The sequence below is a fragment of the Pinus tabuliformis genome, chromosome 5_1, assembly GCF_031772625.1.
Source record: "Pinus tabuliformis cultivar Carrire ecotype Pingquan chromosome 5_1, CPIR1, whole genome shotgun sequence".
Classification (NCBI taxonomy): Eukaryota; Viridiplantae; Streptophyta; class Pinopsida; order Pinales; family Pinaceae; genus Pinus; species Pinus tabuliformis.
Genome location: NC_142305.1, coordinates 644510152 through 644536667, shown reverse-complemented (window position 1 = coordinate 644536667; position 26516 = coordinate 644510152). Strand labels below are relative to the sequence as shown.

The window sequence follows — 26516 nt, the reverse complement described above, 5'->3', positions numbered from 1 at the left end:
TTTTGCACACAAATCCTTTGTTAATTTGTTATCACCCGTACCGACACATTAACACTAGCGACCCATTCTTGAGAATTTCATCACATATCGTAACTCCAATATCGACGTTTTTGAAATGTGGTTAGTCTGCCTCAATTCCAAAGATAAAGTACATGCTTGGACCCTCGACTGCCGATTGCTGATATCATAGGACCTCCGACTGCCGATATCGACTTTCATATAGTGCCACCTCTAATAATCGCCGATCATCGATATCATATGTGGATGCGATTCATTTTTTATAACGATTTTGTGTGATTTCGCCTCTGTTGTGTTGCAAATTTTCAATATCGCATATTTTTGACGACTCTCATGTTAAAACCTCTGATACCTAATAAGCTCTCTTTTTAGCTCAAATAGGGATGAACTTAGGGTCTGCATGTCCTATCAGTGTTGCTTTGTGTCTCTTAGTGCAACTGCTAGTTTACAAGTTTGAAAGGTTAAAAGGGTACAAGATGGAGATATTTTTGTTATGTCTAAATTAACATAACTAAAATCATGGTGATCATGAGATAAACCATGAAAATCACGAGCCACCCATCATGCAATCTTTTTAGTACTTGTTATGTAATTGTTATCTTGTATGGACAAGTACATCATGATTTAGTTTGTATGAAAATGGTGTATCATATGAAGTTTGTTTCTTGTGAAAGTCTGTTTATTTTATAATAAACAAAAATTTATAATAAATAAAAGAATGTGCAAAAAAAACTAAAAACAATGAAAGTTAAACCGATTGTATAGGTAGTTGGTATTAGTTTATATATATATGTATATATATATATATATATGAATAGCTATATATACAAATTAATATTACAACTTAAAAGAAAAAAATTTAAAATATAATATATATATATACATATATATATTTCAAATATAAATGTTAAAAATGGAATAAATAAAATTTAGTTTTTTATTTGAAATTTAACTGGTAATAAAATAATATAATTGTTTTTTCCTCCTTTTTACATTACCAAAAATATAGGTAAGTAATGTTTAAAAATATGAAAATATATGAAACATTATTAAAATATTCTCTTACATTACCAAAAATATAGGTAAGTAATGTTTAAAAATATGAAAATATATGAAACATTATTAAAATATTCCAAGTACACTTTAAAAACATTTTGTTTAAGAATTGAAATATAACAATGTGCTTTTAACAATTACATGTGACATTGCAAGAATGTAGATAAAACTTAGTAACGTCTCCTCTCTCTTTGGAAGTTTGAATAAACACTTTTAGCTTTTCCCGATAGATTTTTGAAAACAAAAACCACGTGGTGGACCAAAAAAAACAAAAGCATGGCATGTGGCTTTTTTTTAATTTGGAATAAAAAGTGGGAATGATATATGGTCCATTTTGTAAGTACATTTGTACATATTTTATTTATTATGAATATTTTACTTCCAACATTATCATGGTTAATTATGGGTTGTCATCCACTATTTAAAATAAGAATCTTTGACTGAATTAATGTCCTCTCAATCTTAAGGAATGATGCTACTCTTTAAAATGTGATTGGTTTTTTTAAAGTTGATTTTGATAATACATTTTTTTGTTTTAAAACTTAATTTTTATCTCAAAATTTCCTAATTTAAAATAGATGATTGGAAAGGAGTTCCACATTGGTTGTAAGTGCAAATTTTAATGAGTTAAAGTAAATTATATTTGGCATTCATTTTCAACCACCAAAAGCAAACATTCAAGCAATTTGGCCTTATAACAAATGGATTATAATGTTATAGTAAGTTAAGGTAAATTATGTTGTGGCATTCATTTTCAACCACAAAGCTAACATTCAAGCAATTTGATCTTAGAAACTTTGATGTGAAATCTGGTTTGATTGAGGATTTTACTGGTAGGAAAATAATTGCAAAATGGTCAACTATACATAAATTTAGTATATTGTTATTAACTCCATGAAATTTACAAATAGTCATTGGTCGGCAACAATACTCAGTAAGATATATTCAATGTTTTCTCATTAACTGATTAGCAACTACGTTTTTGAATTTTCCTCTTTACTACGATTACCTTGTTTCATTTTCTCTTCATTGTTAAATGTACTTTTTTCCAATTTTCTTCTTTACTATTATTACCTTTCTTCATTTTCTCCTCATTGTATTTTTTTTTCTCATAAATTTTTATATTTAATAAACTTTTTTAAAAAACCAATCATCATAATAATTCATTTTTATTTTCCAAATATTTTTAAAATATTCACTTAACCTTACGAAATAATTAAATATTAAATATATAATTTTTAAGTTTTAAAAACTAAAGCCAATATTTAATATATAATTTTTAAATTTTTAAAATTAAAATATGCTTTGAATCATTTCACGGGAGGTTTCATCCAAAAATCACTGGAATCTAACTATTTTTTTTCAAAAAATTTGACACAAAAGTACATTCAATATCATCAAAAAAAAATTTGAACTGAAGTTTAATAACTATGACCTAAATTTATACCGGATTTTATCAAAATTATACCAGAATGAAGTTTAATAACTATGACCTAAATTTATACCGGATTTTATCAAAATTATATCAGAATTTCCAGTATCTTCCAAAAATCACTGGAATCTAACTATTTTTTTTCAAAAAATTTGACACAAAAGTACATTCAATATCATCAAAAAAAATTTGAACTGAAGTTTAGTAACTATGACCTAAATTTATACCGGATTTTATCAAAATTATACCGGAATTTCCAGTATTTTCCAAAAATAAATTTAAACAGAAAATTTTTGAATCAAATATCTACTTATACCTAATAAATAAAAAAACACCCTTTACTATTAAAAATGTTTACTAAATAAACAAATGAAACTTTACTCTTAAAAAAAATAAAATTAATAATATATTTATTACCAGCTTCTTTCTCAGCCACGTACATAATAAATAAAGAAATGACACTTTACTATTAAAAATGTTTACTAAATAAACAAATGAAACTTTACTATTAAAAAAATTAAAATTAATAATATATTTATTACCAATTTCTTTCTGAGCCACGTACATAATAATAAAGACTTCTTTCTCAGCCACGTACATAATAAATAAGAAATGACACTTTACTATTAAAAATGTTTACTAAATAAACAAATGAAACTTTACTATTAAAAAAAATAAAATTAATAAATATATTTATTACCAACTTCTTTCTCACCCACGTACATAATAAATAAAGAAATGACACTTTACTATTAAAAATGTTTACTAAATAAGCAAATGAAACTTTACTATTAAAAAAATTAAATTAATAATATATTTATTACCAACTTCTTTCTCAGTCACCCAAATTATATATATTAGGCAGATACTTTAAACAAATTTATATCCAATTGATATAAATTAAAAAAAAAATAGTTGTGATATTGATTTTTAAAAATAATTTTCGAAAACCATTAAATTAATTGTTCAAGTCCAATTCCGCTAATTCCTCCAATCAATTAAAGATAAGTGTGAACCTCGAAAATCAGCTGAGGTTTCCTGTGGGAACCTCGGAAATCAGCTGAGCGTTCCCACTACTTACACACCGAGGTCCGTAAATTGCTCGTGATAAGCCTCCACGTGTAATTATAGTATTCAAATTTTCTTCGTCACTTGCTTTGAGCTTTTTGGCCCCACTCACGGAAGACGTGTTTTTCACGCTTAAAAGCCTCTTGAAGAATGAGGAAAGAAATTATTTGAAAGAGGATTGATTTGATCCGTAATTCGTCATTTTTCTTCGTCTTCAAGCTGCGGTCGCTCAGGCGGAGCCCTTCGGCATTCTTGGAGGCCCTAAATTTGAGCGGATTGCGGAAGAATTTGCTTGATTTACCCATTTTGGATTACTTATGTTCTTGGTTCTTGGTTCGGTGCTTATCTATTCAGGTATGTGATTTTCTGGTCACTTGATTTCGGTTCAAGCGAAATATTCTGCATTGTATGCTTCGCTTTTGTTTATTTTGGGGACATCTGTGAAATTATCGTCATTCTCATACTTTCTAGCGACCTTCTGACTGGATTTTTCCGGTCTTTGCTCCTCACGAGAATCTTTAAAGGAAACTCAATAATCTTTAGAGGAAAACTCAATAATATTTCACCATCTATTGCTCTGTTCTTTTGAATTTCTGAAAATGTAGTTTGATTCGTTTTCTAGATTCATGATCCGTTGAAGGCTTAAGGTGATGCGTGTTTTTCCTCTGGAATACGAAATTGTCGATATCTTCACTGCGTTTGGCTTTTGACTGTTTAAATATATGAATGTCATATTTTCTTTCTATTGAAAGCTCTCCCGCGGGGTTTACGCGGGCACCGATGCTTCTGGAAATTTATTACAAGGATTTAACGCGTTTCCATGTTAAGGCTATGTTGGGCAGAGAGAAAGCTGTTTCATCTGAGTTTCCAAGGATTGAAAACGTTCCAAGTCCCCGTTGAAGTCTTTAATGTAGCTATGTGGAATTTTGCAATTTAGGCGTTATCTTTAAGATCTCAAAATTCCATAGCGGGTCATATGTATATTTCAGTTTTGGCGTTATCTTTAAGATCTCAGAGTTCCATAGCTGGTCATATTTCAGGAACATTTACATTTTCTTTATAAATGACTCTGCGATGCTTTCAATATCTTCTGCTGTGCGATCTATTGCGTCTTTTACCCCCTGAAAAAATCCACAAGATTTTCATGCGACTTTTCCGGTTTTTACAAGTCCTATATATAATTTCCCGCCTGCATAGCATCGTCCTTACCGATATTAACGCAGAAGATAAGTATCAGCTTCGTATGTAGTAAGGCCTTAGACGATTATTTTTAATTGCAGGATTGCTATGCGATTCCTTCTTTTTTAGTGTGTTTTACTATTGTTTTGAAGGTATTGATCATGAAGTTTGGGGAGAGGTTTTCCGAGTATCTACACGGAGAGGACGAGCATTTTCTGGACAAATGTACAAACGTCGAATACAAACGGTTGAAAAAGGTTCTGAAAAAGTGCCGGGTTGGATACTTGCATGACGGGACCACATCTGAGTCTGAAGGACGGCTCTCCAGTTCACAAACGACAGAAAACGAAGACCTGATATGCGAGGAAACAGCCAAAAGCATTTCCAAATCATCTGATCCATCCAACCATACATGTTCTCCGAAAACTTGCCCAGGTGTTTAATTCTTATTGTTACCTTCCTCTTTTAGTTTGTTATGCAATATCTAATAGCCTGAAACTTACTGAATTGGCTCGCTGATTCGCTTTAAACGTGTCTAACTTTGCTTTTTCGGACACGTCTTCTTGCAGTCTGCGACAAAATTTTCTTTTACGAGCTTACAAAAGAAGTATCGGCTATAGTGGGTTGCTTCAGTTCTCGTGCGAGACGTTTGTTACATCTACATCTTGCATCTGGTTTTCAAAGGTATCTGTGGCGTATTAAACATTTCTTTGCTGATGATCATGAGGCAATGATTCGAGAAGGCCGGCACTTAGTCAGCTATGTGGCCATGAATGCCATTGCGATTCGAAAGATTCTGAAAAAGTATGACAAAGTAAGTTCAGGGGAAACTGTGTCGTTCATAGTACAAATGTTTGTTTTTTATTTCATTCAAAAAGATTTTATATGTTACATAATCACCACAGCTCACTTTCAAAGCCTGATACCCTCTCTTGTACCATTAACCCTGCGGGCGCATGTAGGCCGCGTCAGAGAGTAGGTAGTTCCGTCTAGGAGTAAGAAAGCTCTGGAAAATTATGAAAGGAAGAAAACCCTCTTTAAGACGCCTTTTTCCCAACCCTGTTGCAAGGAGGGGGCCGGTTTTAGCAACAACCACGACAGATTAGGAAATTTATGGATACACCTGTCATCTATCCCGCTGCTACAACAGTTAACATCTTCAAGTTCCCGACATTTTCGCTAAAATCTCATTCCTCTGTATTTTCAGCCAACAGAAGGGGAATTGACAGGACCGCCCGCTCAGCTTTTCCTTGGTTGTCTGCCCCTCAGTTACCACCGAAAAATAATATCGAAGATCTGGAGGTAATTAGTTTAAATATTTGGGTTTTAGGTTTAACTCATATATGGTTCCATTTTTTAATGCAGGTACATAGCTCGGTCAAGGGCCGGAACTTCAGGACGAAGTTACAGGCGAAGCACATAGAGCTATTGAAGTCCCCTTGGTTAATTGAATTGATCGCGTTTCAGATCAACACAAGAGATTCGGAGCAAGGATATAATGGTGAAATTTTTCCTGAATGCTCTTGTGACTTCACTGGCAGTGATCCTCTTATTAAATGCTCATTACATGATTCTGTAAAATTGGAGTTTAACCTGACATGTCCTATTTGCCTGGTGAGTTTCAAACTCTGCTGGCTTTGTTAGGTGTTCGTCTACTTTAATAACTAGTACCTGCAATTTCAATGTTCTGATCTAGGATTGCATATCTTATCCGGTAGGTTTAAGAGTTGATATACAGTAAGTTGGGTCCTGAGCGAATTAAATACATTTTCTTTTCCTGTTAATAGATTCACGTGCTATATGGTGTTTTGTGTAGTTTCATAATCTGTACATTAAGGAGGTTCTTCTGATTACTGGTTTCGTTACCATGATTTTATGCATTCATTCCCTCTGATATCCCTTGGATATCTGCATGCTTATTGGGGAAAGATAGTGTACTTGTGCAGCGTGTACAAGTTAAGTTTGCTACTATGTGGGTGTGACACTATCTTTAAAAAAAAAACGCATGCTATATGGTGTTTTGTGTAGTTTCATATTCTGTCCATTAAGGAGGTTCTTCTGATTACTGGTTTCGTTACCATGATTTTATGCATTCAATCCCTTGGATATCTGCATGTTTATCGGGGAAAGATAGTGTATTTGTGCAGCGTGTACAAGTTAAGTTTGCTACTATGTGGGTGTGACACTATCTTTAAAAAAAAAAAAACGCTTTCTTTTCGTATTATAAAAAAAGAGAGTACATTCTCGGAGCTTTTTACATTCTACAGTCTTTCAATTTTTTCCCTGTCTTCCCATCTTTGTTCTTCTGTTATACAATCATATTTGTCTGAGGGAGTTACAGAAAAGTCCACTAATAGTAGTTTTGCAACAGTAGAGCACAGTCAAAAAATACCAAAAGTAGAGCACAGTCAAAAATAGTAGTTTTGCAACAGTAGAGCACAGTCAAAAATTACCAAAAGTAGAGCACAGTCAAAAATTACAAAAAGTTGTAGCTAGTGAGCATAATATCTACGAGCGATTACATAATTTATACTAGGAGTAACACAGTTGAAATATTCCCAGAATGTTGTGTCCATAGAGCATGTGCACTATAAAGAGGAGAAAGACCCAGAGTTCTTCTCAGAATGTTGTGACCATAGAGCATGTGCACTATAAAGAGGAGAAGGACCCAGAGTTCAAGAGGAGTAACACAGTTGACATATTCCCAAATGTTGTGACCATAGAGCATGTGCACTATAAAGAGGAGAAGGACCCAGAGTTCAAGAGCTCGCCATGTGCGTAAGCTGCCAAAAAAAATTACTTTGAGAGGAGGTCTGCCACTTGATTCTGCTCTCTGTAGATGTGGGTGTATGTTATGTTCTGAAAGCTGTTAGCCAGTCTCCTAATACGCCCCATCCAATTGGAGAGGATAGGAGGGTTGAAAGAGGAGTGATCCTTGACCCAGTCTATGATGCTTTTGGCATCTCCATGAATGTAAATTTGTCTATAATGCTTTTGGCATCTCCATGAATGTAAATTTGTTCCTGTCTTAACCATTTTGCAAACTGAAGAGCGCCCCATAGTGCTATGATCTCGGCTCTGCTGTTAGTGCCCTGTCCCCCTTCCACCAGAAGTGATATAGTCTCCCAGGTTCTAGAATGATGACTACTCCACAGTCCCTTCGTTGGCTTGCCCCATCGAATAGACCAATTGGATATTTTCCCTTCAGTTCCTTTATAGTTATCTTTCTCTTCTTTATCTGTCTCGTAATGGGACTGATCTCTGAAAAATAATTAACAGCCTTCATGATAACCTCCCGAATCACCAGCGGTTTTTGTTCAAAAATATAAGAGTTTCTGCTTTTCGCCAAATAGACCAAATGATGTAGAAGGGTAATGCATGGAACTTATTTCCTTTTCGGAGCCAGAAGTGTAGGCATGAACTCATTGGGTGTGACACTTATCTATGAGCAACAAAAGTACAAGGTAGCAATCTTTAATACTAATAGTCCATTTGGTGGTATGGATTTCCCACCATGGCTGGTGTGGACATCCCAAGCTAATGCCCATGCCAAAGACGCACGGAGTTACATTGGAGCATTATGGTTTTATGTGTGAAGCATCTTGGGTTTTCCGTCATCCCACAAAGATGTGGGTGTGCACACCCAGTAAGTTAGCAACCATGATCATCTGTTACATGCTAGAAAGGTGAGCTTCAAAAAAAGAAATGAACATTGTTAGCTCGCGTCATTGGTGTTTTTTATCCAGTCTCTGGACTCGAGTATTCAATATACTAAGGCTTGTCTTCCCCTTATTAATTTGGTAACTGTTCACTATGTTCTCGATGTTGTCCTGAATCGTAATCCATTGTGATGCAGGATACAGTGTTTGATCCTGTTGCATTGGGATGTGGACATGTTTTCTGCAACATTTGTGCGTGCACAGGGGCATCAATACCAACAATTGAAGGGGTCAAAGCGGCCAATCAACGTGCCAGGTGCCCAATATGCCGACAGGTATTGCTTTACCTATTTGTCTTTAGAATTTGAAGGAGTGCCCTTCTGATGAGTGTTGAGTTTGCCTTGTCTTTTGAAACAAGACTCTCGATGTTAGGTGTTTACTTTTGTAAGTAGACTTATAGACCTAAAAGGTAGGGAAAGCCATTGAATTCTGCCAGTGTAAATACAGATGGGAGTTTATGCTGATTCTGTTTATTTGACTGAGTTGGGGTTGCTGGTGAAGAGAAGGTATGAATATTAATTGTAATCCATTGGCCTTTATGTGTTTTGACAGTTGGAACTGTGTTTGACTTCAGATAATGCATAATATACATATGAATATGTTTCCTGATGATTTAAATCAGCAGGTGTAGCGGCTATTGGAAGGAAAGATTGCGTACAGAACGGGCACAGAGAGTAAAACAAGCAAAGGAACACTGGGATCTACAATCACGATTTATATTAGGCTTTTAAGAGAGTGACTTGTGTCATTGTTTATGATATGCAGAAATTGTAAGTCAAAGCATCCTTTTTTTAATCATGTACTGCTGGTAACGTTTGAACGCTCTGTTCCTTGGGATCTTATCGCTGTGAATGTTATGCATCAAGGAGAAAAGTAAGTTGGGGAAAGCTGAATTTTGTATAATGGTTAGTTTACAATATCTAAATTGATTTTTATCAGTTCATACGCCTTACGTTTTAATCGTTCTTCCTTTCTACAAAAACTTCAGATTTTCCTGCATGTTCCTAATACAAATTTAGTTTTTGGTTTGTTGTAGAGTTATCAGAATTATGTAAAAGTGTTGGTGCGGGTGCAGATTTGGTGTGCCTGAGGTAGCTGATTGAAATTTTCAAATTGAGGAATTCGGAAGGATCACAATATTCAAGTAAGACATACCAAACTCTGGATGGATCGAAATTCAGCTTCAAATTTCTCGAATCCATATATTGAACTGAAGAAGACAATATTTCCTTGGTTTTTGATATTTGTGTTTTGAAATTGGGTGACATTTCTCTTCGTCAACTGTTTCAATCATTTGGAGTAACACAGCTCAAGTTCCCCTTCTCTGACAAGGAAAAGACTGTTAACATTTGCTTTGGTTAAACCCTTTTGCTAAGTCAGATTGGGAGTGGGCTTCAAGGCTCTGTAACTCCTTTGGGCCGTTACGTTCAATGTAACATGGCAATTAGTTAGATCAGCAATTTTATTTTTTCATTTGGGAAAAATGAAATAACATGTATTCAAAATGCTTGGGATCGCTACAAAAATCATTGTTATGATGGTGTTTTGATATGTGTGCCATTCTGCACTTGCAGGACAGGTGCACGCTGAACGGTGGAGTTCAATCTGGGGCGTGTTTAATGAGGTTCTGGAATAGGAGGTGGCTGCTTGCTCCACGAGTATAGTGCTCGCAGATGCTCACTCCCTATCTAGTTCAGTGCATTTTCACAGGTTTGGTTGTGCGTTTTGCCATGAGGTTGGCCATCTTGTTCTCTGTAGTGTCGGAGCGCCGTAGCGGGGAATGCTGCTACTGAGTACCAGGGCGGGTCAAATCTGAAGCACCAGACGGTTTCTGCTGCAGGGAATATCACCGTGTGACGGGCAACTGGCACGTCAAATTCCTTATGTTCCCTCGGTAGTGGTTAGCGATTTACATAGAGAAGCAACGTGAATAACAAGAAAATGACGAGTGGGACCCTAGTCTCTGATTGAAAAGCCCGCGACGGGCAAATTGTCCTTCAAACTCCATGTTGCCCCCGTTGTGGTAAGCGATTTACATAGAGAAGCCACGTGAATAACAAGAAAATGACGGGTGGGACCCTAGTCTCTGATTGAAAAGCCTGCAATTGAAGGTGGGGACATGAAAGCTGTTACAAAGATCTTCCCCCGGTGTACCTGCTATCGCGTGATGGATATCTTTATGTTGCCCCCCTGGTTTAGAGATCATGATGATGGCCTTTGGGTTCCCCAGGGTATGAACTTTAAATTTTACTATTCTTTTTGCCTTAACCCTGAATTAAGAGACTTCATGGTGGTTAGTTTGTGATCTTTTTCTTTGAAAATATTCCATATCTTCCTTTTAACGGTAGTACTTTATCAAAATTTAAAGGTTGAACCTTTATTTTATTATTATTTAAAATGACATGTCAAACCTGCAAGGTAGTATTTTATGAGTATTTTTAAATAATTTGAAAATAATGTCGGTATAACATCGAAATGACATGCTAACCTTCATGACTTTTCATAAAGGCAGCTGGATAGTCTTTGTGATGAACCGTGTCAACTTCCCATCGTTAGTTTGACGAGAATTCTAAATGTCAATTGAAATTTCACGAAAATGGTAATATTTTCAAAATGACGCGAGAGGTTTTTTCACGAAAATGGTAATATTTTCAAAATGACGCTAGAGAGGTTTTTGAGAAACGAGAAAATCACAATTTACGGTTTTCATAGTTATGAATTAACATATTTAATTTATTGCGAGTAAAAATTAAGAAGTTTGAAACAAATTGTTTTGGGTTAATGCTTAGTTTGATGAGGAATGCAAAAAGGCAAGGAGAATGTGGAAATAGTCAAACAAGTATCACATAAAGCTCAAAGCTTACATGGTTTCAAGGAGGGAATATAACTAATTTTCCTCTAGAAAAATAATCCCAAATTATTTTGGAAGGAGCTCCAATCGAGAAAGATACAAACTGGAAATAGTATTAGAACTTCTAAATGGTTTGACTATGCAAGACAACTCTATGAGCAGGATCCAGGGTTGACCCTACCCCCTTGGTCAACATTGATACTGAACTCTTCACGGTGCAAGAGGTAGAGATGGGTGTCAAGAAGTTGGGTGTTGGAAAAACAAAAGACTTGGTTGAATTGTAAGCAAAATATCTAAAGTGGGGTTCAAATATTCTTGCACTTCACATTACAAATTTTTTCATCATACAACATGGGCTCTCCACATGGACAACAAGTATAGAAATACCTATTTTCAAGAGCGGTGACGTCAATAATCCCTCCAATTATAGGACATTATGATAAACTCTTTGTTTGCAAAGCTATTTGGAAGCACGCTAGAAATAAAATTAGCAAGTGGGCCGAAGAAAGAGATAAATGTGCTAAAGGGAAGTAGGTTTTAGACCTAAACATTCCACAGTTGATCATTGTATAACTTTAAAGCACATCATTGAAAAAGTTTGAGAGAAAAATGAAAAAGTCTTTTGTTGCTTTGTTGATTTCAAAAAAACATTTGACACGGTGTTCCTATATGCTGTATGAAGAAGTGAAAGTCAAAATTAGAACTTTAGCAGACATTTCTAAAAGTTTTAGAAGCGATATCAGGTCAAGCAAGGTTGACCACTGTCTCCTACTCTTTTTGACTTATATATCGACAAGTTTGAGGAGTGGATAAATTCATGAGGGGGTGATTGTATCTATTTGAGCAAGTTTGTCATAAGGCTTTTTTTGTATGCAGATGACCTTATTCTGATTGCTAAATTAGAGTTTGGTTTGCAAGAGCACTTACTATCTCTTGAGCATTTTTGTAGAAGGGTGGGGATGCAAGTCAATATCAGCAAAACGAAAGTAGTGGTTTTCTCCAAAAAAAGAGAACATGACCATCATAGGTTCTATTTTGAAAGCAACATTTTGGAAGAAGTTGTGGATTACAAATACCTCAGAATTGACTTCAACAAAAATCTAAGTTAGGATGGTTGTAGAAATAAAAGAAATTTGGGGGGTTGGAAAGCATTTTATGCTTTTCAAAATAGGTGTAGAGAGGCAGAGTTATGGGATTGGAAAACCGCTCAAACTCTTTTTGTGCTTCTAGTGATTCTGGTGATTTTCTATGATTGTGAACTATTGGCTAGTAGTACATCCGACATGCAGTGGAAACAAATTGAGAAAATTCAGAAGCGTTTGATTACAAACAAATTCAAGATTAAAAGTGTAGTTCCTTATGCTATCTTGTTAAGTGAAACAGGGGTTGCTCCTATTGAAGCAATTGCTATGGTGCGAGCCATAAGGTATTTAAAAAAAATTGAGCAAATGGAAGATGTTAGATGGGTTAAGGTTGTCTTTAATGACATATTGTGCAACAAAAAAAGGACTTGGATGCAACAAAATAACAAATGGTTTAGTAAATTGAGTATTTGTTTAAACACGTGTGCTATAAACAACAAAGTGATAAAAGCTTTTGTTATGGATAAGCTTCACAAACGTACTTGAGATAAGGAGCTAGGAAGAAAGAAAAAATACTATATTGAAGTGTTTAATTCCACTCATAGTCATCAACCAAAAGCATACATAGAGACCAATATCTCTTGGAGAGCTAAAATTCTTATGGCTCACTTGAAGACTAATTCTCATAATCTCCAGTGTGAAACAAATAAGTGTGGGAGGAAAGAGTGCATCATTTCATTTTAGAATGTGAAGCTTTCAAAGACAACAAGAAAGGTTATGGAGATATGCTAGTAGCAAGCTCTTGGGATAATCTCTTTAGTGAGGGGTTTGTTGAGAAGTTGGGAGCATTTATTTGATCCTTCACAGAAAAAGAGTTAAATACATCATGAAGAAGCAATTTGTCCCATAGGTTATCTTTAGCCTCATGGACTTCAAAATAATTTTCTTTATTTCTTTTTTTTATTTGAAATCATATCCTATCTATAAGTAACACATAACACGAAATTATATCAAGAAATTTTAGTCTATTTGATACAAGCTAAAAATACAACTATAACATGAAGTCGGTTTAGTTTTATAAGAAAAATATGAAATCAAAACACTCTAATATAAAAAAAAAATACGAAATCACAATGTAAAAAAAAGGTGTAGTGTAATTTATAAAAGAAATAGTTTGTTTTTTTTTGTTTTTGTTTTTTTGTTTGTTTGTTTGTTTTTTTTTTTTCTCAGGGGAATCAATGAACCAAAATAGTTTTTTTCACTAGAATCAATAAATACAATTTCAAATTAGATAGTGATTTTTTGTTGTTTAAAATACATTTTTGAATGCATAAAACCCCTAACCCACTTGAATTTTATAGATTAAACAATTTAAATTCAATTTTTTAAAAGTATCTCTTGAATTTTATTAAAATTAACAAAAAAAATGCCTTGGAAAAACCATTTTGTCTATAAAAATTAGATTATGCAAAATAAGTGAGATTTTTTGAAACGTTTCTGGGTGTATTTACCTATCTAATTTGTATAGAATTGGATAGAGATTCATTGAAATCACGAGTTTGACTTGGTGAACTCTTCTTGTCCCAAGGGTTTTTTAGGGCGTTGAATCCATATATGTAGTCAAAAAACCAATGTAAGCAACACAAACAACACAAATCAAGATTGAACACAATTTTTTTAGCCGCATTTAGGCCACACATCCACCTGGAACTCCAAATATGAAATTACATGAAATCAATTTAATAGTGTAAACGTAATTTGGTAATTTTTTCTACAAAAACTCTAAAATTAGGAGCATTAAATTATTTTTTAATGGTGGAAATGAATTCCACCCCCTCACGAACTTTTAGAGCATCCCAAAATTCTGAAACTTGTGTTTAAATAATTTTTAATAGTAGAAATAAATTTAACACCCTCAAGAATATTCAGAACAACCTAAATTTTAAAACTTGACAACTATAATCTGAAATTCCAAAAATTTCATCAAAATCATGTTGTAAAAGTCATTTTTTTCCAAGTGAAATTATAGTTTGTTTTTCAATTATTAAGAAAAAATTCACCCAATTTAATATAGCTATAAATAAATTAAGTTAAATTGAATTTAAATTCAAATGTACTAAACACTGAAAAAAAATCAAATCTAAATTTATTTTTTAATTTTAATTATGTAAACATTATTTTTTAAATAAACATAATATTGAATTATATTCAAGTAACTGAGATTTTACAACATCGTCGATAGAATGCCTCTGTACACAAAAATGAAATCAATGTAATTTCCCAAGAATATTTTCGAATGCTAAGTGAAAGTGGAAAAAAATAATTTCCAAGAATATCTCGGAATGCTCAGTGAAAGGAAAAAAAAAAACTATTGTCTGACATGAAATTAATGTAGTTTCTGAAGAATATTTTGGAATGTTTAGTGAAAAAAAATGTCTCAAAACTGCCTTGTCATTATGTTCAATGTCATATGACTTGGATATATGTTTAATCTTATACATAATTTGTTTTAAATTTAAGTAAAAGTTAAATAGTAATTAGCATTTGTAGTTTAATTTAAATATAGTTTAATTAAATTAAAAATGATAAAGATAAATATTTTATCACAAAAATAAAACAATTAATAAAATGTTTTATTGTTGAATGCTATCATCAAAATTAAAATTAAGAAATATGATTAATTAATATTATTTATTAGTATGATAGGAATGTTGTAATGTAATGTTTAACATTTTGATAAAGTCAAATCACATAAATAAAGCAAAATAAAAATATTAATGTAATTTAATGTAAACTTATTCACTTGGTGAAAAAATAACAAAATAAAAATAAACTAATAAAAATAAAAGTGACTCATGTTATTGACCCATGGAATTGAGAACCCATGGTATTCATGTGGAACATAGCCTATTTAAAGGGGGAAATTAAACCAACCTAGATCCATCTTAACTTTGGATCTGTCAAGGGTCGAGAGGGATCAAATCTCTTGAAATACAAACCTTTTTTAGAGTGAAAATAGATTTGATCCCTCTCGGTGCTTGTTAGATAGGAAGTTAAGATGGATCTACACTGATATTAACATATATACACTTTAATATATATATTAAAATATGTTTTTAATATAATAATAAGTAAGCCCCTTGGGATAACTTAATTGCTCTAGATCCCATTGTTAAGTACCTTGAGAATTGGGAGGTCACTGGGTCAAATCTCCTCGATGCTCTTGGGGTTCGGCCCAACTAGATAAGTTGGCGGGTAGATCCATTTAGGTGGATCTATGTGGATCATTACCTGTGGATGTATGTAACTGATCCACCCGGTGAATTGTTAATAAGTAGTCAAAGAAAAAATAAACTACTACATGTATAATCAAGTGTATCAAAATTAATAAATATGATTAAATAGAATGATTATATCTGACTTAACAATAAAACTATATTAAAATTAAAAGATATTTAAAATATATTTAAATTAAATTAAATTATTTTATTTTTAAAAAGATGGAACCCATTTACATGTTTATGAAAATTTAGAAGCTTTAGAATTCCAATATATCCGAAGCAAAATTTTGTTGCCTTTGTGGGCTTTTTGGACTACAATTCTACATTGGTATGTTACGTAAATTTTACAAAAAAGCCTAAAAAAGAATGCATGCTTACAATACATTAGTTAAACATTGAAAATTTAAAATATCACGAAGGAGCCATATTCTAGAATAGCTACCATATTTTCCTTTGGTCGACAAAGTGCGTCATCTCCATTCGTCACTGCAATTTGAAACTCAGAAATTTGCATACCTATACCTTCTACTCTATATTTTTGCTGATAATTGGACTTTCTAGTTGAAGGATCCATCTCATTAACTTGCAACTCAACACTAATAACTCAACTTCCAAAATCACCAACTTCTTGTCCATCTTACTTTGCAACCATTCATAATGCTTTTTGATTAACTTTAACCTTACCTCTTTTTCCTTCTTCGTGAGTTCCAACCTCCTATTGGAGATTTCCAACAGCCCCATCACTACCTTGGACAAGTTGTAAACGGACTGGCACCATCGCCCCTGATCGTTCACCTCTCACTGTGCCTTTGAAATTGCTAACTCTTTCCTTTCCATGCTCATTTTACTAGTCCAGGGGGAAAGCTTCAACACCATTGTTTATGGAACTTTTCTCCTAGGAGTCCATTTAATAAATACAGGTGAAACATGTGACTGGATGTGCCGCTGCTCGAGGGAAGATTTAATATCCAATTTTTCCCAAATCCAAAATTCTGCAGAGAGGACTGATTCTGTCATAGAAATAATGGCTTGACTTGAATTACAGAGCATTGCATTTATGACAATAGTGTAGAATTATGAAGTTTGGATTTCTGGGATAATGTACAAGCTTATATCCCATTTACTCCATACATTCTACCGCTGCCAACTATTGAATCAACACAATCTTATACTTAAGGAGAGATGGTTGTTGTACACATAAATATTGAAGAAAAGTGTAAATAGGTTTGGTATTTGTAAATGTAATTTTGATCTTTGTTCTTGTCAAGAAAAATAAATATTATTTTTGTAAATTATTCGAATGAGTTTCTTGCTCATTCCATAGTCTAGGAAAGTCAAAGAATCAAAGTCATGTTAAAGAGCTCTTCTTGAGCATGAATATGGTTCAACCTAGTGTCAAGGAGCCCTCCAAGACAAGCACCATCCTCAAAAGAAGAAGATTGCCATCAAAATGATGTGAAAGACAACCAAGTTGGCTTCAAAGTATATATAGATGATATGCCTACTCAATAAAAGGACACAACGGTTCACTAAGTTCACATCGGTTGGCACACATGGACTAACACCTGTAAATACGCAACTAGAGTAATCACAGGAGGAAACAACTTCAGATCACTTTGAAACTTCGATGGCACAGGTAGGATCTCGGTGATAAACACAATGACATCTTCGCATAAGATCTATGAAAACTCGGGCAAGCATAGTGGCACATATCTCAATTTTCTTTGTGATTTTTTTGTGGGAAAACGAACTTCAGATGCCTCCTATCTTTGGTGATGATCACAGTGAAATATAACATTCTCATTATCATGGTCTCTTCTCGATTTAAGTGAATAATGTCTCGGAAGTTATAGTCTCGGCATGCATACAAAGAACCTTAGTCATATACTGTCTCGACTTATATATATACACAATCATTGTCTTGATCTTGTAGTCTTGATGTATCTACGATGGATAGGATCATACAATCTAGACATATCATCAGACACAGTCATGATCTAAATATAGTCACAACCATGGTCCCAAGAAGATCTCTGTAGTAGTGTAGCAAGATGACACAGTGATAATGGTGTAGTTGAGACGATGCAACAATGATTTATGTGAAGATGGAGTAATGGTGCAAAAGCAATGATTTCATTGTCATAATGAGTATCTCAATAGAGGCACAATAATGTTCTTTGTGATGACAAGAAGAAGGAAGATCTCAGTGGTGCAGTGATGATGAACTCAACAATGGCGAAGAAGAGGATGAATGTCTTGATCTTGGCGCTGCGTTATAAGTCAAGGGTCATGGTCTAGGTATTCGTCCATTGGAATCTCTATAAGAATAATTTTGTGCGAGTTTTCCTCTCCAACGGGGAGAGGTTTTGGCCCTGACAGAATGCCAACATCTTGTGTTCTTGTCTCTTTGTTTTGTTAGCTATTTGATGAAGTAAGAAATACACACACTAATGATATCAAGTAAAAGATTGTGCTAATAAGCTAAAGATAAAATACCTCACAAATAGTTATCATGCTAAGAAAAGTCTAATCAACTCTAAATGCCCTAGATTCTTCAACAAAAAAAACCGTGCACTATTAATTGTCGTCGACGTTCTCCAGATGTGATTTTCCTGGGGCCAACGTCACCTCTATTGGTGAAATCATCAAGAACATTAATTCACCCTTTTTCCAAATAATGTTGGCCAAGTAGGTCGATAGAATCAATTGAATGCGATAGTGGGAACCTCATGGAATTGGAGAAGACGTCCTTTGATTTTGGTTTAACTCTAGTGTTCCTTGCCTCAACCTTGCCCCTTGATTGGCAAATGTGTCCACTTCCATGTCCAATTACTTATATATGTGGATGAAGGCTATCTCCTCAAATTTCTTCAACTACGAGGCAATCCTTTTCAAAATCATGGTATTAGAAATTCCTCACTCAAATTTTAATTTGAAAATTTGTTTTATGACAATCATTAAGTCACCTAATACTATCATTTTCTTTATGCCTTTATTGATAGCAAATTACACACCTTTCCAAAATACCAAATATTCAACCTAATTGTTAATTAGTGTACCCAACCACTGACATAAATAATTTCAATTTGTTCTTCAAAATAAAACATCACTCCTCCTGTACCTACCTTAAACAAAATGTATTAAACTCAACAATATTTACATCTCAATCATAACAATATTTATGTGTCAACTTTAGTATTGAAATGTCAAACCCAATATTTACATCTTTGCGATAACAAATATTTAGGTCTCAAACAAAATGCGAAAAAAATGTCAATTTTAATACGATATCTCAAACCCAATGTGAAAAGCTGGTCAAACTTAATAAATATTTAAACTTCGAACTTCAAACACCCAACGTGAAAACTATGTTAAACTTAATATTTAAATTCTTAAACCCAATGTCTATCAAACTTAACAAATATTACATGGATATATATGATAAACAAACTGAAATATTTAAATCTAAATGACATGGATATACATGGGGACCAACATGAGAAGATATGAACAAAAGCATGTCAAATTATATAGAAAGTGTGTCAAACTTAATATTTAGATCTCAAATCCAATGTGGAAAGCGTTTAAATTTAATAAATGTTTAGATCACAACATGGATATGTATGGTAACCAACATAAAAGGATACGAATGAAAGCCTCTTTAACTAAGTGTGTTAAAACTCTACATTTTAAATTTAATGTGAGAAGTGTGTAAAAATTAATAAATATTTAAATTATAAGATGAATATACATTGCAATTAACAAAAAAAATTAAAAATTATATTTTATGGCATAATGTTTGTATATTAATTCTTCCATTTTCATTTTCATGAGGATGGGGTAGAGAGAGTTAATAGGAAAACATCATGAGGGTGGGATTAGGGAAGTTAATATACAAACATCATGAAGGTGGGATCAGGGAGTTAATATGCAAACACCACTCTCATGAGAGTGGACAAATATGAAAGAAAGCACATTGTGAAAAGTGTGAGAAAATGTGGAGAAAACTAAGTGTGTCAAAACTTAATATTTACATTTTAAACCCAATGTGAAAAGTGTGTCAAACCTAAAAAATATTTAAATCACAAGATGAATATACAGGGTAAACAATAAAAGAAAAAATGAAAAATTACAATCTATGATACATTGTTTGCACATTAACTCCCCTCAGCCTCATGAGGGTAGGTGGGGGGAAAATATGAGAGAAAACAGGTGGGGGTGGGGGAAAACATGAGAGAAAACAAGTGGGAGTGGGGGAAGTTAATATGCAAACATATGCAAACATTATGTTTGCATATTAAATCCCCCCACCCTCATGAGGGAGGTGGGTAGGGGTGAGGGGGAATATGAGAGAAAACACATTTTATTTTCTCTTATATTCCTCCCCACCACCACCCCTACCCCCAGAGAAAACACATTGCCCATACCCCACCTTCAATGTGTTTTCTCATACTTCCTACCACCTCCACCCTCATGAGGGTGGAGTGGGTCAAGGGAAATATGAGAGAAAACAAATCCTCATGAGGGTGGGGTGGGTCAGGGGAAATATGAGAGAAAACAAACCCTCATGAGAGTGGGGGTGGGGGAAAGAGGGAATATGATAGAAAACACACTCATGAGGGTAGGGGTCAGGAGAAATATGAGAGGAAACATATTATGTTTTCTCTCATATTTCCCCCGATCCCCACCACCATGCTCATGAGGGTTTGTTTTCTCTCATATTTTCCCCGACACACCCCACCCTCTTGAGAGTGGAGGTGGTAGGAAATATTAGAGAAAACAGATTGTGTTTTCTGTCATATTTCCCCTAATTCCCATCCTCATTTATGAAGAAATAAAGGCTTACATTCCACATTTATGAAAATGTGAAAAATTACATCTTGAAATATATTTATAAATTTATGAAGTTTATATATTTCCACTTGAAAATGAAAATGTAAATTCATATATATATATATAATGATGATGTATTAAATCAAAGTCCACACCTGGATCGCAATGTGTACAAAAAGTGAGTACGATGAAAATCCTTTAAGGCTAGCTATACTTGAAACCTCATAATGTTTTTTATTCTCAATATTTATTAGCAATTTTACTTTTATATAGGACACAGGATCTTTGCAGTTGTAGATTTTCCAAAAATCCTATAGATATAGACAAAATTTACACTATATATCAAACCCATTGTTAAGGAATAATTGTGAGGGAAGGAATGTAATAAAGGCTTACATTCCACATTTATGAAAATGTGAAAAATTACATCTTGAAATATATTTATAAATTTATGAAGTTTATATATTTCCACTTGAAAATGAAAATGTAAATTCATATTTGTATTATATATATATATATATATATATATATATATATATATATATAATGATGATGTATTAAATCAAAGTCCACACATGGATCACAATGTGTACAAAAAGTGAGTACGATGAAAATCCTTTAAGGCTAGCTATACTTGAAACCTCATAATGTTTTTTATTCTCAATATTTATTAGCAATTTTACTTTTGTATAGGACATAGGATCTTTGGAGGTGTAGATTTTCCAAAAATCCTATAGATATAGACAAAATTTACACTATATATCAAACCCATTGTTAAGGAATAATTGTGAGGGAAGGAATGTCATTTCTCATTAGGACTCATGAGTCCAAGTGTACACCTTTATTGGTGAGATCATCTGTAGTATAATTGTTCATTCTTAACACATTGTGTTTATGATTTCTCTCATATTCCTCCCGACCCCGACCATCAAAACACATTTTGTTTTCTCTCATATTCCCCCCTCACCCCCACCCTCAAAACACACTGTGATTGTGTTTTATCTCATATTTCCCCCCACCCTCAAGGCGTTTTTTCATGAAGCTGGGGGTAGAAGGAAATATGAGAGAAAACATTTCTCATGGGGGTGGGGATACGGGGACATATGAGAGAAAACACATTGTGTTTTATCTCATATTTCCCCCATCCCCAAACCCACACTCGCTCTCATGAAAGTTTGTTTTCTCTCATATTTCCTGCCAGCCCCACCCCCACCCTTAAGGTGCTTTCCCATGATGAGGGTGAGGGTGAGAGAAAACACACTCATGAGGGTGGGGGTGTGGGGAAATATGAGCGAAAACAAATTGTGTTTCCTCTCATATTTTCCCACACCCAAATATGTTTTCTCTCATATTCACCCCATCTCCACCCCCACGCTCATGAGGGTTTGTTTTCTCTTATATTCCCATCCATGAGGGTTTATTTTCTTTTAGCAAGAAATATGATATAATTTCTCTCATATTTCCCCTAACCCCATCCTCATTTATGAAGAGATAAAGACTTACATTCCACATTTATGAATTTATGAAAACGTGAAAAATTACATCTTGAAATATATTTATAAATTTATGAAGTTTATATATTTCCACTTGGATATATATATATATATATATATGTGATGAGAATATTGTAATAAATCAAAGTTTACATCTGGATCACGATGTGTACAAAAAGTGGGTACAATGAAAATCTTTCGAGGCTAGCTATACCTGTAACCTCATGATGACTTTTATTGTCAATATTTATTTGAATTTTTATTATCGCAAAGGACACAAAGGACACAAGGTCTTTGGAGGTGTAGATTATCCAAAAGACCTGTAGATATAAAAAAGAATTACATTGCATATTAGACCCATTATTAAGGAATAGTTGTGAGGAAAGGGATACCATTTCTCATTAGGACTCCTGCGTCTAAGTTTACACCTTTATTGGCAAGATCATCTGTAGTAGAATTGTTCATTCTCAACACAATTGAAAGAAGCTAATAGTAGAGAAGGCTGGTTTCAGATTTATGATTTGATCAATAATGTTTCACAACTTGCAATTATTAGGCATATATCCACAAACAAGGCGATGTATAACCAACTTCGAATGTCCCAACACCACCAAATCTTCGATGTTTGCTTCTTCGTCCAAAATGATCCCTTGCAATAATCTATATGCCTTTGCCACATTATTTCCACAATTTCCTAACCACAATTGTATTAATTTTATTTTTTCCATCAGAAATGAGAATAGCCCCTTCCACTTCTACTACCCAAAATTATATATTTGAAAAATAAAAACAATATATAAATAATTAGAAATAACATATTTTATTGAATTTAACTAAATTTATTTAAAAATGAAAATAATATATTCATATGGACTATTTTCAATTAAATTTATTTAAAACTAGAAATAATATATTCACATTTGTGAATTTCAATATTCATAATTTCTATTTTTGTATTAATGTGGTCTTTAACAACTTTAAAATTAATACAATTTTATTTATCTGCTTTTAAAAGTAAATAAAAATAAATTGATGAGAGACGATATAATTGCTTCATTATGAAGTAAATAAAAAGTAGATTAATAAATTTTAGTGGAAAATATTTTTATACAATTTTAAGAACATCAAAATAATATAATTATTTAAAAAGAAAAATAAATCGAAGAAAATTTTAGTGGAAAATATTTTGAAAAAAAAAATGATAAAATTTTGAATAAAAATAAGTATGAAAATTAAATAGATTGATTATAAAAAATGAATTCATGAAAATTTTAAGAGGTGTTTTTTTTTTAAAACACAAATGAGTAGTGATTATTTAAATCTACGTCAGATCGCAACAAATACACGAGGGATTTAGTGCATTGCTTTTCTTTCATAGGATCCTCCATTGTTTGATATACCAAAAAGACTATAATAGAAATAAACTATAGTAGCAAGCTGACAGGCATAGATATTACAAAATTGTGTTAACAAAAGGACACATGTGTAGTATGATACCATTAGAAAAGGAAGAAGAAAGCCTCCTATGGAGGCCTGTTTAGATCTAATTTTAGATTTCTAATGTGGGGGATTGAAGTAGTGCTGACGATATCCTAGTTCTCTCGAACATGGGGTGTGTGCTTTAGGTCCTCTATCTACTGTCATAGAGCATCAAGCTTGTCATCTTGACGAGAGAGCCAATCCTTTAGAGATTGAATTTCTTCAGTGCGGAAGATAAGAAAATTTTCCTGTTGATGAAATTTCCATATTCTCCATCTAAAGGGCCTCAATTTGCTTGTTGCATGCATTACAGGAACTGGTGCCTCTAGTGGTAGTTGCGTTGTTCTCACTGGTTGAAATGGTTGCTAGTGCATTAGGGAGGGCCCAAGTGACTGAGAAAGCAAGGCTTGGTATATTCAAGCAAGAGGTGGAAGATATGTTGCAAGGTTTATAGGAGTCACCAACGTGCTCAGAGTTGGCAGGGATAACATATACGGGAGAGGTGACGTCAAGAGATGAGGGGATGTTCAAGATCAAAGATTTTCTATTGCTTAGGGAAATTAAATAGGGGATGAAATAATTGTTGAAGGGGGTGTATAATATGCTGACAAGTAAAGAGTTGGCACAATAAACACTGACAAGGGGTTGATTGGGCCAATTAAGAAAATATAGGGAAAGAGAATGTCCAGAGAAGGGTAATTAAAAACCATAGGTATCTAAGAGAAAGGAAAGAAGAGGATGTCACCTTAATGGATAGAAGACACCAAATCCTAACAGAGCTCATGTAAATAAAACAAACCTAAGAAATTTGCTTGTTATTGTTGGTGTCCAGACTTCTGAGGCAACCATGAGCCCAAAAATTGCGAATTCCCTACACAGGTTGGGACGTCCCTTGAGCCCCTGGAAGATAATTGCTCAAGTTGACATACTGCCAAAATGGAGAAGCCAATTTCTTAACCCTCTGATATTTAAAGAGTGAGCATTCACAAAGAGCCCATTATAGAGCCCTTAAATCTCCCGAAGTACCGATTACATCAATTATTTTAGAATAAATGGACACATTTCATATGGGGGAGATTGGAAGGATGCACCCACAAAATTTCTCCCATTTATGTCTATGAGAGACCCAGCTACAAACCTTTAATTTAAAATAGGAGTGATTGACCTCACATGGAGAAATTGTTGAATCACCATTAAAACCCATGATGCTCAATGCTAGAAAATGTACCAAGAAAGGCTCAATTTGACTTTAGCCTTAGTCAAAGTGAGTAAATTGAATTGCCACATCAACAAGACAACTTGGAGGTAGTTAACTAGTGTGACATGGATCTTGTAACTCAGTTATCTCAGTAAATTTGAAGTAGTGGGTTTGGAGTTCAGTCATGCATGTGTGATTGCTAAATTTTAGCAATCTAGCTCAGTTATTTTCAGTTGTACTTAGTTAACTGACCTCTAACTATTGATAGAGTTAGTTGAAGGCCAGTTGTGCAGTAAAAACAATCTAACTCAGAGTTTTGTCAGTTAACTAATCAATCAAGCCAAAAATAGTTTATGCATGCATGGAATTCAAATTTCTCAGCTAGAGTGGAGGAAAAGGCTTTTATGTAAAATTATTGTATACTAGTTGAGTGCACAAATTTTTGCATGCTAGAAATTGATCAATCCATGGGAATTGTGCAAGAAAATAAGATGAAATTACTATCTTTTAGGAGATAATTCCCTCAAGGATTGTGCAAGGAAATAGGAGGTTGGAGGAAGCAGAAATCGGCTAAGTGTTAGCTACATGCTCTCATTCAGTAGAGAGAACATTTATTCTTTTGCAGGTTCTACTCAGAGTTGGAGAAAGAAATCGTAATAATTTCTATATTCAACTTATTAATGCAAAGAGGCTTGAGGGGTTTTTCCTAGTTGGGTTCCCCTAGAAATCATTGTGTACTTTTGGTTTTGCTTGTTGCATGTTTATGCATGCTGTTCTAAAATGTGATTTCTATTCTGCAGATTAGTAGAGTATAATCATGTCTCTTGTTTTAAGTTCGAAATACAATTGCAATTTCTATCAAATTTCTACATGGTACCAGAGCCCTGAAATCACATTAGAACCAATATTTCTAACTTGTCCCCGAGGAATTTCAAATTTGTAGCTTCAATGCAACAATCTTCAGATTCAGGAGAATGTCCTTCAACGGACTGATATTGGAGTATGCCCTGGAGGGTTTATCAAATTTCATAACCTGGAAGGATTGAATGGAAGTAATGCTTGATGATAATGGTGTGTTAGGATATGTTAAAATTGACATTGTGAAGCCCCAACATTCTGATGCAGAATAATTAGCCTAATGGAAGAAGGATGTTGCAAAGGCTAGGAAAATTCTTCTGGAATGTGTGAGAGACCATGTGGTTTCAAATCTCCATGGAAAGGAAACACCATATGAAATGTGGAAGACATTGACTGAGCTATTCGAAAATAATAGTGACTATAGAAAGTTGGCCTTGAAAGACAAACTTCGAAACATCAAGATGTATAAAAATGACACTATTCCACAATATCTCTCCAAATTTATAGAAGTTCGAGATGAGCATGGAGAGGTTGGGGTGAATGTTACAGAAGATGACCTGGTGAGCCTAGCTCTTCTAGGCCTTCCAAAATAATGGAATAGCTACTACGACTCTGTAAATGGAAGGGAAAAATTACCAAATTGGGAAAGGTTGTGGTACGATTTGGTTCAAGAAGAGTTCACGAGGAATACCAGAGATGGATCATCATCCAAAGCAGAGGATGAAGAAAATTTTTCCTTGGTTGGAAAGGGGAAGAAGGGAAAAGGAAAGAAGACCCAAAGAAAACCTGAATCCAGCTAAAATAATGGCAAGAAGAAAGACTTGAGCAAGATAATTCTTTTCCACTGCCACGAATATGGGCACTATACAAAAAAATGTTCGCACAAGGAGTCTAACAAGAGGCCTTCAGGGGGAGAAAGATGTGAAGCAATGGATTCACAATTCAAATTAGACTTCACTCTAATAGCAT

At 33.8% G+C, this 26516-nt stretch overlaps 1 protein-coding gene across 13 annotated transcripts; it reads left to right on the top strand.

The window, feature by feature from the left end:
• Positions 1 to 3727: 3727 nt before the first annotated feature.
• On the top strand, positions 3728 to 10889 carry LOC149166639 (putative E3 ubiquitin-protein ligase BAH1-like 1). 13 transcript variants are annotated; one of them, XM_089432727.1, is made up of 9 exons: positions 3728 to 3928; positions 4906 to 5188; positions 5323 to 5567; positions 6119 to 6367; positions 8610 to 8747; positions 8920 to 8978; positions 9098 to 9345; positions 9509 to 9616; positions 10047 to 10889. In XM_089432727.1, the coding sequence occupies exons 2-7, from the start codon at positions 4915 to 4917 to the stop codon at positions 9201 to 9203; spliced, it is 1071 nt and encodes a 356-aa protein (XP_089288853.1). In that variant the 5' UTR covers positions 3728 to 3928; positions 4906 to 4914; the 3' UTR covers positions 9204 to 9345; positions 9509 to 9616; positions 10047 to 10889. The 13 variants fall into 13 exon arrangements, with proteins under 13 accessions (XP_089288853.1, XP_089288852.1, XP_089288845.1 ...); XM_089432726.1 differs by having other exon boundaries at positions 9095 to 9242; positions 9548 to 9616; positions 10052 to 10889; XM_089432719.1 differs by having other exon boundaries at positions 9095 to 9242; positions 9548 to 9616.
• Positions 10890 to 26516: the final 15627 nt, after the last annotated feature.